Source organism: Sinocyclocheilus rhinocerous, unplaced genomic scaffold (genome assembly GCF_001515625.1).
Source record: "Sinocyclocheilus rhinocerous isolate Xijiao unplaced genomic scaffold, SAMN03320098_v1.1 scaffold387, whole genome shotgun sequence".
Lineage (NCBI taxonomy): Eukaryota > Metazoa > Chordata > Actinopteri > Cypriniformes > Cyprinidae > Sinocyclocheilus > Sinocyclocheilus rhinocerous.
This window is the reverse complement of record NW_015651557.1, coordinates 2,071,288-2,085,898: the sequence shown is the minus strand read 5'-3', so window position 1 is coordinate 2,085,898 and position 14,611 is coordinate 2,071,288. Positions and strand designations below refer to the sequence as shown.

The following is a 14,611-nucleotide window of genomic DNA, read 5'->3' as shown; positions in this document are numbered from 1 at the left end:
CACCTACGCCTACACCTACCCCTACCCGATACTTTATTTTCAACTTTGTGATTATTTCCTTCATTTTTATTGAAAATAAATGCCTTTCCGATGCGTTATGAGATTTGAAAAGGGAGAGGGAAAAAAATCGGCAAAAGGCGGATTCGAACCCGGGTCGATCGCGTCAAAAAGACTACGATACACTCTCTACCATCTACGCCACTGGAGCTGTTGTTTGAGAAACGTCTTTTGTAGTGTTGACTTCTGTTAGTGAGTGGAGTTAGTGTAAACAGACACTCCGATATTATTTTTAATCTCTGGCAAATTATATGTTGATGAGAATCACCTTTCTCTAGCCTTAAAATAGGATTGTTTGATGGGAATATTATTCCATGATGCTGTTTCAGGAAGATAGTTGGCAAAATCACAGAAACTTTCAAAATTCCCTTTCTACATTCGTCTTCTGTTTAGAGCGTTGAGTGTATTTTGCTTGTTCATTTCACAAGTGTGTATGTTTGGTCATGTGCTGTGAGTTTATTGTATATACATGTGTGTGTGTGTGTGTGTGTGTGTGTGTGTGTGTGTGTGTGTGTGTGTGTGTGTGTGAGTTTAAGAGCGTGGGCACCCAGAGGTGATCCATCATGGTGAAGTCAGCTGTCCAGCGGTGCCTCCCGGCAGGTCAGCGATCGAAGTCTCCGCTGGCCGGACTTTATTATTGCTCCAGCACCAGTAATTGAGTCACAGCAGTGGATGTGTGTGTGTGTGTGTGTGTTTGAAAGCAGGAAGAGAAATTATTCCAGCACACTGGCACCTCTGACATTCAGAACAGTGTTGAGCTCAATGAAGAGGTCGAACATATGGAGGAACAGAGAATCATACATAATCTCTCGCTCTCTCTCCATCTCTCTGGTCTTGGCTGCTGTCCCATTGGCAGCGGCAGCACCACACACACACACGCTCTGTTCCTCTCCGCCCCATCGATTTTCTCGTCCTTATTGAGGTAATAACAGTTTGTTGACGGGGCTCTCTTTTCAACTGCTCACCTCAATCATACCAGCCAAACACAGGGACGCCACAGAGAGAGACTGGCACACACACACACACACACACACACACACACACACAGATCTAAATGAAGGCATGCCATAGACTTCCACTGTTTTTATATAAAGCTGATTTACAGACAAACTGTAAACAAAAGCTAACCTTTTTAGAAGTAAAATAATTTTTGCTTAGGAAGCTACTGTATGTTTACAATATAATGAATCTACTGTAAGCAGATTGATAGAGTTTTTATGTATGTAATGCATTTTATAGAACTAAAATGTATGTAAGATATTTTTTATTTATAGGTTTTTCATGCAAAATTCATACAGCAATGTGAAATGGTCACTTTTAGTCAGTTTTTGGAATGTGATACACCTGATTAAGCAATCATTTGCTGTACAATGTATGCAATATAATCTATTTCTTTGTTTCTGACACATTTATCAGTCATTAGAGATATAATTTTGGACATTTTCCCCTAGTTCATTTTTTTGAGTGTTTCTCCTATCTAAACCTCTCAGTTTAGTTTCCTATAGAGGCTGTAATGTTCTCAGTTCAAAGCCAGACAGACCTGAGAAGCTCAGACGGACAGACGGTGTAGTAGCCCGTATGAAAGGATTAGAGAGGATAACAGAAGTTTGAATGCTCTACTGGACATTTACATTGACAATGAGATCTGACACAACCTGCCCATTTTGGAGCCTTTATTAATCAGTTTTTAGTATTTGTTTTCTTAAGGAAGTTGCTCCAGTGCTGCATGACTTTATAGCTTCCATGGACATAAAAAACAATGTTAAAGCATTTCAATTTAATCATAAAAACTCCAAAAGAAGACAAAAATCATGATATATAATATCCAAAAGACGGTGCCATACAGTAGCTTAGCCTTAGAAAAAAAAAGTCATTATTTGTAATAAATTTAGAGAAAGGTCTTCTATGATCTTCATGCTAGCACATGTTTTCAAAGGCCACAGTTTCATCTCAGTCCATTTCCTTCTTTAACCCTGTAAAATCTGACTTTAAAATGACTTATAAAATAAGTTAGATTTTTTTTAATGGAACCGTTTATTAAACCTTTAGACAAAGTCAAAAAAAAGTTTGCATATGTGTTTTTTGAGTTTCATATTTGCCTGTTACATCAGGTACATCTTTTATAGCTCATATTGTACTATACAGGAGAATATGGAGCTCGAGAAGGAAAAAATTATGAACTATTATAAAATTATATATATATATATATATATACATGCATATTGTCATATACTATTATAAAAGACAAAAAAAATTATCCAATTTGTTGCAGATGTAGTCATTCATATGGCCAAATGTAAAATGAAATGAATAGCTTGCAATGTATATCAATGAGATCTTTATAACTACTTAACATACATACATAAAATGCATATAAATATCAGTTGTCACTATGTATCTCCCAATAATGTTTTAGTAAAGTGATATTTAAATGCTTAGTTTTATGATCAAAGCTTTGTACTTTTTATTTTGGACAAAACATATAATGCAACGCAATGCAATAATGATCTAGAGGACTTGGCTTTATAGGGTTAAATAAATAGCAGGTTTTAGGAAATGTCAACTAAAAACCTTTCCGGGAAACCAAATTTGCTGATATCATTGTATATGAAGCTTATGATGTCATCATCTGCTGATGTCTTGCTGCATCAGAGCTGATCTAATCAACACTGTGAACAAATGCAGAACAGTAAATGGCTTTATCAAAATGATCTGAACATGTTATACTACTTCCTGTAATGCGAGGCACAGTCATGTAATGTTGGGATAATCATCGGTTTTTGAAGGTGTTGACCAGTAAGGATAATTATGGATTGTCTTTAACTTATAGTTGTGTTTAATTTCTAGTTTTGTCATGATTTCCATGTTTTCATTCATGTGGGTTTGATGATTTCTTAACCGAACTGATCACTGTTTGAATTTTATGGATGAGTCTTAGTACCTGGTCCAAAGGCATAGGAAAACATATTACATTTGTGATGTATAGAGCTCAGTGTTTCTGCTATACAGTATTCATCATCGACCTCTGCTCCTCATCTTTTCCGCTGAATTTGATTGATGTTTTGGCTGAACTCGCACATACTGGGAATTCACTGCCTCCAGGCCGCCCCACATTCATTCGGGCCCTTTCGCTCGCCAGTATCCCACACGCTGGGCTGCAGAGGGACTCTCCTCCGCCTCCTCACTCTCGCTGCAGGATCTATCGCTCTAACAGCTCCCCGTGACGATAATGAGAGGTTAACACAGTGCCAGCATGGCCATAATTGAGTGAATTTAGCACCTTGGACAGCGCACTAAAACTCCTCATTGCTTGCCTGACCCCCCGTCTAGTTTTGTTTGTGCGTTTGTATCCGTGTGTGTGTGTGTGTGTGTGTGTGTGCGCGGTGCGACACACCCCAGGGCTGATTGGGAGGCAATATGTTCCAACACAGCGCTCACACACACATGCTAAGGGGTAAGATCCTGGTGAAGGTTGCATTCAGAGGGGGGAGCAATTTTCTGCCTGTCACTCGGTTAGCTGGAGCAGCGCCCTTCTACATTAACTTCTCCCAAAGACCTCCCACTCGCCAACATACAGGACGGAGAAATATAAGGAAAACGCTTGAGGACCATGTGAACGATTCTGCAATTCAAACATCCAACAACAGTACCCTTATGGAAAAAAAACCCATGAATTTTAATTGTATGTAAAATTAAAGGGCCTCATTATTTTGTATACATGAGCAGAACAAATTACTTTGTAAATTGTTTGTAAAACCATTAATTCATGCAACAATTTACATTTATGTACATTATATTTACATTTAGCATAAGATTGATTCTATGTACAATTTAGATTTATGACTGATTAACAAAAAGTGGTTACGATTGATTTGTTTTATTTATATAATTATGAATTAATATTTATAGTTATTTTTGCACAAATATTTTTTCAAATGATTTACATTCACAGGAATGGAACCGCTTATGATTTAATGTTTCATGAATTCAACAACTTAGATAAGAAATGTTAAATATTTAATGCAACAATTTATGTATGAATAGTTCTACTTTACATTTCAATAATGCAATAATTTACATAAGGCTGGTTTTATAAACGATTTACAATTATGCCAATGCATACATTTAACAGAAGAATTGTTTTACAAACAATTTACATTTGTATCAATGCACCAATCAATGTAAGAGTGGTTTTATTCACATTTTGCATTTCTATCAATGCAACATTTAATGTAAAAAGTAAATTTCTAGTTGGTTTTATGATTACATTTATAACATGCAATAATTTATGTAAGAATGGTTTTCAATTCTGGAATGATTTTGTATATATATCAATGCAACAATTAACACAAAAATGATTTTAAAAAACTATTTACATTTATAACAGTGCAATTCAGAACAATTGAAGAAATGTTTTATGAACAAATATATTATTAGAGTTTTTGTTTGCTTCTGTTTAATGAATGAGGCCCAGTGTGTGAAAATATTTAATCATCATTTGAGATTTAAAAGTTTCACATGTGAAACATTGGTAATGGGTTTCAAAATCACACAAAAGTTGCCATTTTTTTAAATGTAAAATTCATGTGGTATTTTCATAGGGTATTTTGACTTGTTATTGCATTTGATTTATGAGAGATGTCGAATGACAAACCTACATGATGTGATCCGTATTGCATCATTAATTCATTGTTTGTGAAAATTTGTTCAAAACACAGGATTTCGTGTCTCAACTTTTACTGGCCAAGACAAGCATGCCGTTTGGTGCACTTCTCCCATGCTAGTTTGATAATGTGGAGATATTGCACAAGCCACATAATCACATTATTAAAGCAACACAAAAGTCGCTAATGTTTTCCAGCCATTGCACTTAAACAATCATGACACCCGTTGTCCTTCTTCCCCGTCATGTGACTGCGCAGAAAAGCATATGTTAAAGTAATTACTTCTCATTAGCGGGAATGCATCGATTCCTTCTCCGATGTACCGTCATCGCAAGAGCTCTTACGAGAGCTTGCTCTCCGCTGAGTTATTGCCCAGTACTGTGAAACCGAGTGACCTTCTCTGCAAACATAGATTGCATTGTCCTTCCTCAACGCAAAGCAGATGTTTGCTGAAATACTGCACTTTTTCATCCTGACAGACACAGAACAATTGAGCAAACATCAGCTCCATGTGTTCCACTTGGCTGTGATCGCCGATGTTATTAAACGGAAATTCAACCCTTTTTCATCTGTGAAAGAGAACAACATCACATTGTATAGTTACAAGTGACAAGTATTATGGATTGTAAATGTATATGGATTGAACTGAGGATGAAACTTGTTCTCAAACTTTATTTTATCATTAATATTTCCTTTGTTTTGTTGTGCATAAAGGAAGTGATTTTGAAGAGAGCAGCAGATCTAGTGGAAGCACTTTATGGAATGCCTCATAACAACCAGGTGAGGAAGAAACTCCTTGATTATCATTGATAAATGACAGTTGCATAAATTCCCTTCACTGACAGTTGACTGTTAACACTTGTTGAAAATATATGGGTGTTTCTATCTGTATTTTTGGCCCTGCAAACTTAAAATGACCTGGAAATTTAAACATACAGTATATATTTAAAAAAAAATGTACAAAAAAAAGTTTATTTAATTTGTCTATGAATAATATTCAGTGGTGTACAAACATTACAGAACAATTATGATTTTTTTTTCCTTCTAAGAACTGAAAGGTTGTGGTGGCATTTCCAACACATCAAATAATGCATTGGGTTTAATAGTGTTCTGTGATGGAAATGACAATTTGAAAATGGCATTTCAAATATTTTTGAATAAAATGAGTGATTACTTTGTTTTTCTAAGGCTACTTTCATAAACAAGTATATTATCCTTTGAAGGAGAAACATTTTAGTGTCAAAATAGTTAGCCAAGAAGGACATGAAATCACAACGGATGTAATTTGTGTTACATATTTAAATTAGTGCTGTCAAACCATTAATCGCGATTAATCGCATCCAAAATAAACATTTTTGTTTGAGTAATATATGTGTGTGTACTATGTATATTTATTATGTATGAATACACACACATACAGTATATATTTTGAAAATATTTACATGTATATATTTATATTCATGTAATTTATATATACATATATATATATAATATAAACTGTATATATAAACGTAACATATTTTTTTATTATATACATGCATGGGTGTGTATTTAAATAGACATAATAAATATACACAGCACACACACGTATACTACGTCAACAAAAACTTGTATTCTGGATGCGATTAATCGCGATTAATCGTTTAACAGCACTAATTTAAATTAATTTAAGACAATACATATCAAAATTGTTCATTTTTATTTAGGTTGTAACAATTTTTTTACTTTTTGTTGCATTTTCATATTTTATTATTGAAACTCTGACACAAGAAAAATTTTAACAATAACATATAAAAAGCATTTGAAAAGTAGAAAAAATAGTCATAATATAACAATTTTAATTTGACCTTCATATAATGCAAAGTTAAATAGATTTTTTGTTGTTGTTTTTTTGTTTGTTTTGTTTTGTTTTGTTTTTTGATGATCTCCCTAGAAATTCAGTTGACTATAAGTAACTTTGCAAATACATGTCAACTATAAATCTCAGTAGAGTATTAATAGAGTATTTGACTGTTAGGTTAGGGTTAGTAGAATAAGTTTACATGTACTTGCAAAGTTACTTATAGCCAGTAGAATGTGTGTTGGGGAAACATCAAAATAAAATCTTAGCAGATATTAAGCAGACAGTCTACAAATACTCTAATGACTGCTAGTGGATATTTAGTTGCCAAGTTGCTTATAGTAAACAGAATGTCTAAAAGCGACCATCAAAATAACATTTTGCCAAAATCAGTCAATCAAGTTGAAACACCACCCATATATGCTATGAAAGTGTTCAATTGTGAGAGATGATGGCTCATTTTTCCTTAGGAAATCATTCTTAAGCGAGCAGCAGACATTGCTGAAGCCCTGTACAATGTGCCACGAAACCACAACCAGCTCACCGGCCTCACCAACAGCTCCGTCCATGCAAGCATGATGGGAGTGAACTCCTTCACTGGACAGCTCGCCGTTAACGTCTCAGAGTCGTCTCAGGGTGGAAACCAGGGTGAGATGTTATTCTCTTGCTTTTTCCCTCTTCACAGACATACACACACTTGATGTGTAGGATGAAGTTTATCAAAGCTGAATACTGCCACACTGCTTTAACATAAGGCTCAGTTGAAGTTTTCTCTGTGTCCGGCCGCAGGTTTCAGTCGTAACACGAGTAGCGTATCACCACACGGATATGTGCCCAGTCCCACCCCTCAGCAGAGCAGTTACAGTACGGTATCCACCAGCATGAACGGCTACGGCAACAGCGGCATGACCAACCTGACCGGCTCCCCGAGCTTCCTGAACGGCTCTGCCGCCAACTCGCCCTACGCAAGTTAGTGTTGAGATGTGATATTCTATATATTCTTCCTTTCTTTCAGAAAAAACAAAAGGAGATGTTTAGCAGAATGTCCAAGCTACTCTTTTCCAACGAAAGTGAAATGATAAAATTTCACTTTAAAAGTACATTTTTTTTTATTTTTATTAAAAAAACAAAACATTTATTTATAATTTTTTTAAAAGCACACACAAAATTTTTTTTTTTTTTTAAATTTGAACATTTCGAAGTTATAAATCTTTCCACTTCAAAATGTCACATTTAATTTAATGTGGCACCTGCCATTTCTTTGTAATTATTAGTAAAATTGGCTAGCAATTACTAGAAATCATTTTTTTTGTGTGTGTGTGTGTAGTCTGCATGGCCCATGTATTATATTTCCATGTTATCTGAAGCCATATGATTGCTTTATGTCAGGAACAGATTGACATTTTTAACTTGAATAAAATCTTCCCTCTGCTGTAGCTTTTAAATCTGACTTTCACTTGAAGACATGTGACTAAATGTGATGTCAAGACGTCAGACCTACTGTGACATGCTTTCGTGTGCAATGTTTAAATACATGCAAGTGTAAATGAGCGATAAAATCCATTCAAAGGGCATTTAAAATACAGTATTTTGGAACTATTGGTGAAATTTGACAGTTGAAGTGTTTAATTCACATGCTCCAACAAGCCCTTGTTTCCAAACAAACTTCTGTCTTTGATGCACAATCATTGCAGGAAGTCTGACAGTATGGGCCTTTAGGTCTGATAGAATTCCCAACTGAGAATTCCCACAATGCTCTGCAGTCTATATTCAACAGCTCTTTAAAAGTTCTCTCCTCACTCTCTCTCTCTTCTGTTCGCCTGACAGTGCCACCTCACTCCAGCTGTTATTTATTGAGCTGATACTTAATTGCTTGCTCTTTCCAATTAACCAGACATGTGAAAGTGAGCCAGAGACAAAAGAATTTGGAATATTCCAAGAGTGATGTGTTTGTTTGCTTATTTATGACTTGAGCAGTGAGGGTGTGTGTTCGGGGGGTTGACGGCCAATCTGACATTAAATCTTAAAAAAGGCGAGACGAGCAGCACACGAAACTTTGACACAAACATCCCGTGCAAAGGAAAAGAAAGCAATCAGGAATTTGGCAATGCAACCCTGCCCACTCTATCCTCTGATGACTCTGGTCTTCTTTACAAAAACAGGGTTTTATTGCCTCTATCAAATTTAAATTCCATTTTGGCCTGTGTATTAAACACTGTTAATTAAATCAATAAAGTAATTGAAGGGGCAACACTTCAATTTCACTGCTAACATCCAGCAATGTTAACAAGTATTATAAAAGGCTCACTGACTCCATCAGACACTTCCAATCAATCGCAGAGACCCCTGTTAAGCTTCCAGTTTTCATTAATTGATTAGTTAAGACTTGATGAATGGATTCTGCATTTGTTATAAGGTTTCAGCTGAACTAATCTGACAACTTCAATTTTTAAATCCTTATTAAAAATTAAAACCAATACAGTTGAGTTTCAAACATGGCAAAATGTTGAGCATGTCACAAGACATCAGCCTACAAATGGCTTACTTAGTTGTCGCCTGTATTTTAATCGGTAAAATTTTTAGCATCAAAATTTGTGTTTAAGAAATAAACACCCTAGTGAAAAATAAATATACTAAAATATATTTGAAATATGTTTGAAATATGTTTATTTCATGCTGGGTATACAACAAATACATTGCATATTTATGTACTTAATAAAAATGCCCTGCATTTGTAATTTTGGTATACTAAGTTTGTATACTTAAAGGGGTCATATGATGTTGCTAAAAAGAACATTATTTTATATATTTGGTGTAATGAAATGTGTTTATGCAGTTTAAGGTTCAAAAAACACATTATTTTCCACATACTGTACATTACTGTTTCTCCTCTATGCCCCGCCTTTCTGAAACACGTATCATAAATGGTGTTTATTTTGCTCAAATAGCGTTAAAAAAAGTTTTTTACCGTTTACTGCACGTTGTTATTCTCTTCGTTATTTACCTATAGCGGCTAATGAACCGGAAGTCTCACCCATAGGCTTACTTCCGCGTTGAAGAAAAAATGTGGATAGTAACCGAGACTTCTAACAGCAGCTGCAGTGACGCACTGGCTTTACTAATTAGCGATTGGCTCTTTTGCTCAGAAGGCGGGGCTTCGTTCGATAGAGCGGCCATACTGAGTGTTGCATTTTTCCCCATTCAAAACTATACGAGTGACACGTCTTGGGTATTCTTGGGTAGTCTTTGCTTAAAGTCTGCTAAATTGGAACAACTAGTTTTGTTCTTAATGCACTTTAATTGTGCGGAAGTAGTGCTGAAGTCCAACTAAAGATATACTGAAGTATATTGATTGTGCTAAAGTGGAACTATTGCAAGTATACTTCAGGTACACTTTAAATATCTTGCTTTTAAAGACCGATATTATTCAAAAATCAAACAATCCTCATCAATAGTGTCATTTAAACACATTTTAGGCTTAATATTAAGAAATGTGCATTGTGCACAAGTAGTACTCCAAATAAAGTTGAATTATAATGTTTAATCCAATAGGTCTCGAGTGATATGTCAGTAAATATGTTAATAGATTTGAACTATACTTAGTATGAAATAAATGTATTTTAAATATATTACTTTTTTACTCAAATTTATTCTTCTGGGATTGAGATTAATTGCAACTAATCATTTCCGCCCCACAAGACTTTTTATTTCCTAATTTATCTCTTCCTTGCTTGTCTTTTTGCTGAATCCAAAATGTGTTTCTCTGCATTCCTGCAGTCGTCCCCTCCAGCCCCACCATGGTCTCCTCCACCAACCTGCCCTCAAACTGCAGCAGCTCTTCTGGAATCTTCTCCTTCTCTCCGGCAAACATGGTTTCAGCTGTGAAACAGAAGAGCGCGTTCGCTCCTGTCGTTCGGCCCCAGTCCTCACCTCCACCTACATGCACTAGCACCAATGGGAACGGTCTCCAAGGTAACGCACAAGTCCTTCACACTCAGATTCTGCTGGGGTGGGATTTTTATGACAGTAATGACATCATCAAACTTTAAAAACTGAAAATACTGCAGCAATAAAATAGATGTCCACTGACAACACTGTATAAAAGTGTGCGAATTACTTCCAGAGGGTCGACTTTTTTTTTCTTCATTTATTTAAATAATAATTTATGACCACCAATTTGTTTCAACTCAAATTGGCACCTTGTAGTTTTTTTTTCTTTTAAAAAAAAAATTTAATTTAATGTAAATTTTTTAATATTAAGTCTAAAATGTGTTTTAATGTCACTATTGATGAGGATTGTATGATCTTTGAATAATATTGGTCTTTAAAAACAAGATATTTAAAGTGTACCTGAAGTATACTTGCAATAGTTCCACTTTAGCACAATCAAATATACTTCAGCATATCTTTAGTTGGACTTCAGCACAACTTCCACACAATTAAAGTGCATTAAGTACAAAATGAGTTGATCCATTTTAAGCACAATTGCAGGGTATTTTTATTAAGTTCATAAATAAGTAAATGTATTTGTAGTATACTTAGCATGAAATAAATGCATTTCAAATGCATTTTAGTATATTTATTCTTCACTAGGGAAATATGACAGTAATGATGTTTCGGTGATACTGAAGTAGAATACTGAGATTTTTGTATTTATTTATTTTTTAACCATTCAAACATTTGGGATTGGTATGATATCTTAATGTTTTTTTTTTAGTCTCTAATGCTCACCAAAACTCGCTCATGCATTTATTTGATAAAAATACAGTAAAATTGTGAAATATTATTACAATTTAAAATAACTCTTTTATATTTGAAGATGTTTTCAATTTTTATTTATCTCTGTGATGGCGAATCTGAATTTTCAGCATCATTACTTCAGTCTTCAGTGTCACATGATCCTTCAGAAATCATTGTATTTGTTGCTCAAGAAACATTTCTTAATATTATCAGTTGCAAACGGTTGTTCTGCTTAATATTTACGGAGTTTTTTGATGAATAGAAAGTTCAAAAGAACAGCTTTTTTTTTTTTGGGGGGTTAACAGCATAAACGTCTTTAATGTCACTTTTATTCAATTTAATGCATCCTTGCTGAATAATAATAATAATAATAAAAAAAAATCTTACTGATCCCAAACATCTGAATGGCAATATATGTGACACCACTAAAGTCCAGTGAGGATCTGTGACATAGTAAACTAGTGGCATGAATATCTAATCTTCCTTTTGACCATATACTCACCCATCATTCGTTCTGATATTAACATCGCTCTCTCTCTTCTTTCCCTTTCCCTTCTTCTTCTTCTCTCCACTGCCCTCAGATCAGTCTTTTGTCGACTCTAACAAGTACTCCACAGCCAGCGCGCTCCAGGGCCTGGCCTTCTCCTGAAGTATGTTACTCATCCGTTACTCCTCCCACATCCATCCCACTGTTTCTATATCTGATCATCCATATACCAACAAATAACAGTGCTCTAGCATAACAAGTATGCTTCTTTTTTATGGTGTTAATGATGTTAAAATACTTACAATCCCAGCTCTAAGAAATTCAGTGATGCGAGTTGGAAGTGACAGACAAGAGGCATGTTTGAGAAACCTGTTCGAAAACAGTAATTCTCTTGCAATTCCATTGAAAATTACCCACTTCACCTTTAAATCTCCCATGTTTCCCAAATATCACACACCATTTTTCTGTTTCAGTACATCATGCTATATACCTGCAAAACATGCGACATTGAAAATTATGTTCCAGTGTGTCAGTTTTATGTGTGAGTGTGTGTTTGCATGCTTTCAAGGTTGTGTTTCACCTCCAGCGGTTCCTAGAGTATCCAAAACAGTTCACCTCTCTTCTTTTCTTGCTTGTCAGCAGTTGCTAAACTCATGTTGAGTCAGATCTGCAGTGCTAAGCATTTTCCTCGTGCATAAAGAAAAAGTTCATGTTGGCTTAACTAAAGAGAGTGAAGTCTCTGGCATGAATTATGTGATAGACTGTCTCAGATTTCCTTGAATTCATCATTTATAGTGGTGTACACCAGGGCAACCATGACCTTACAAGCCCAGAAATGGTTTGCAAACAATTCGATATTTAATCAAGCGCTTCAAGTGTCTCATTTTTGCCAATTTTGCATTGACGCCGAAAGAGATTAGGATTTATCCCTCATCTGAAGAAGCCACAGTTTGTAACGCAGATGTGGAAACTGATTTCTGAGTTTAAAGAACTGCGAAAAATATGAAACGGTGTCCAATCTCGTAGCTGGTGCTTGCTTTGCTGTACAACTCAAAGTTTCATTCTCTCACACTTAATTTTTATGTGCAGCCAGGTCTGTTTCAATGAAAAATGGCATGTTTAATGGAGTAAAGTAAACTAACATTCTTGTGTCTTTCTCTCTTCACAGTTATCCCTGGAATGATTGTTCCTCCAATGTAGGGTGCGTGGGTGTGTGTGTGTGTGTGTGTGTGTGCAGACGGAAAGATGAAACATACTCTTTCATGCCACTGGTCTCACTGAGCGTGTGCAGAATACTCCGGCGCTGGACTTGACCTCCTGGTCCTGTTCTGAAGGATGAAAAACTACAAACTCAGGCCCTTTTTAAACACAATCTGCTTTGAAACAAAAAGATATAGAGGAAGAACGATTCGAGAAAAATATCGAACTGAACTGTTGTACCTCCCTGTTTTGATGTTGAAATTTGTACTCACCTTCTAGACACTTTTTAAGATAAGGGGCGACAGCACAAATGATGCTCAGCCGCCCCGTCTACACTATAACATGAGAGGTCTATTTATTTTAAAAACGTAGTTATTGATTTGCCATCATATTTGTGTGTTTCTGTGTGTACCAGCCTTTTATGAAATGATACCTGACACAATATTGCAGTGGTTTCTATTTACGATTTTAGATGAAAGATTGCAGGTGATTTATGCGCAGTAATGTCCCACTGAATTTGTGAAAATGCATTTGAATTTGAAGAACTGAAGTCAATCAGTCTACAAAATGCCAGCAATGTAAACTCATATTAAAACTGCGGCTGTGAAAAATTAATTTATGCCTTTTTTTTACCATGGTTAAAATCCAATTCAGAGCTCATTTCTTGAGTCTTGATTTTCACATTCATATTCCATTTGTTGATATTATGCTGCCTTCAAGTCCTTCTGGGAAGTTTTGATTCGAAAAACATTTGGTTGGGAAAAATAGGCATGTTTGGCAATTTCATATTTCTCTCTTTTTAAACTTAATGTTAAGCTTTTTAGCACCACTGCAACAAAATTAAAGGGATAGTTTTCTCAAAAATGAAAATTCTGTCATCATTTACTCACTCTCAAGTTGTTCCAAACCTGTTTGGTTACCCACATTCTTTAAAATATCTTTTGTGTTCAACAGAAGAATAAAATTCATACATGTTTGGAACAACTTGAGGGTGAATAAATGATGACCGAATTTTCATTTTTGAATGAACTATCACTTTAAATGCAAAGGATGCATGTAAAGAAGTGTACCGGATGCTTTATGTATTTTTTAGAGCTATTCCTTCAAAGATTGATAGTTTTGTCACATAAAAGTAGTGTTTTTGGTTTAGCTTTATAGCTATTCTTGATCCACAGCACAAAAACTGCATATTAACAGTCAATTTTCAAAGTTATTTAGATCAGTTTGTTCCCACAATGATTTGAATTGGCACAGCACTAACTCATAAAGACTTAAAGGGTTAGTTCACCCAAAAATGAAAATTATTCACCCCCCGGAGCCGTGTGAGACACTTTTTTTTATGGAAAGGTGCTTTTTATTTCACATATTTTGGAGAGAAGCAATGCAATACCCGCTGAGTGCAACGATAGAGCTTGAAAGATCAAAGACCATTTTTAATATAACTCCGACTGGATTCGTCTGAAAGAAGAAAGTCATATACACCTAGGATACACCTAGGGTGAGTAAAACGCAGCCTATTTTTCATTTTTGGGTGAACTAACCCTTTAAAGAAAAGCAACTAAAGTTTCTCACTGGAGATTAAGATATTGCGTTGGTAAATCCGACATGACTTGAAGGCAATAT

At 35.3% G+C, this 14,611-nt stretch overlaps 1 protein-coding gene across 4 annotated transcripts in view; it reads left to right on the top strand.

Moving 5' to 3' along the window:
• The window catches only part of ebf1b (EBF transcription factor 1b), a 139,457-nt gene extending 125,602 nt beyond the window's left edge, over nucleotides 1–13,855 (top strand). Inside the window, exons 12-17 of one of the 4 annotated variants that reach the window (XM_016518632.1) lie at nucleotides 5,436–5,501; nucleotides 7,047–7,209; nucleotides 7,351–7,530; nucleotides 10,339–10,533; nucleotides 11,883–11,951; nucleotides 12,957–13,855. In XM_016518632.1, the coding sequence (XP_016374118.1) occupies nucleotides 5,436–5,501; nucleotides 7,047–7,209; nucleotides 7,351–7,530; nucleotides 10,339–10,533; nucleotides 11,883–11,950 (672 nt within the window). In that variant the 3' untranslated portion in view covers nucleotide 11,951; nucleotides 12,957–13,855. Of the gene's footprint in view, nucleotides 1–5,435; nucleotides 5,502–7,031; nucleotides 7,210–7,350; nucleotides 7,531–10,338; nucleotides 10,534–11,882; nucleotides 12,076–12,956 lie in introns of those variants that run through there. The other 3 variants (XM_016518630.1, XM_016518633.1, XM_016518631.1) reach the window with 3 other exon arrangements.
• The last annotated feature ends 756 nt before the right edge of the window (nucleotides 13,856–14,611 follow it).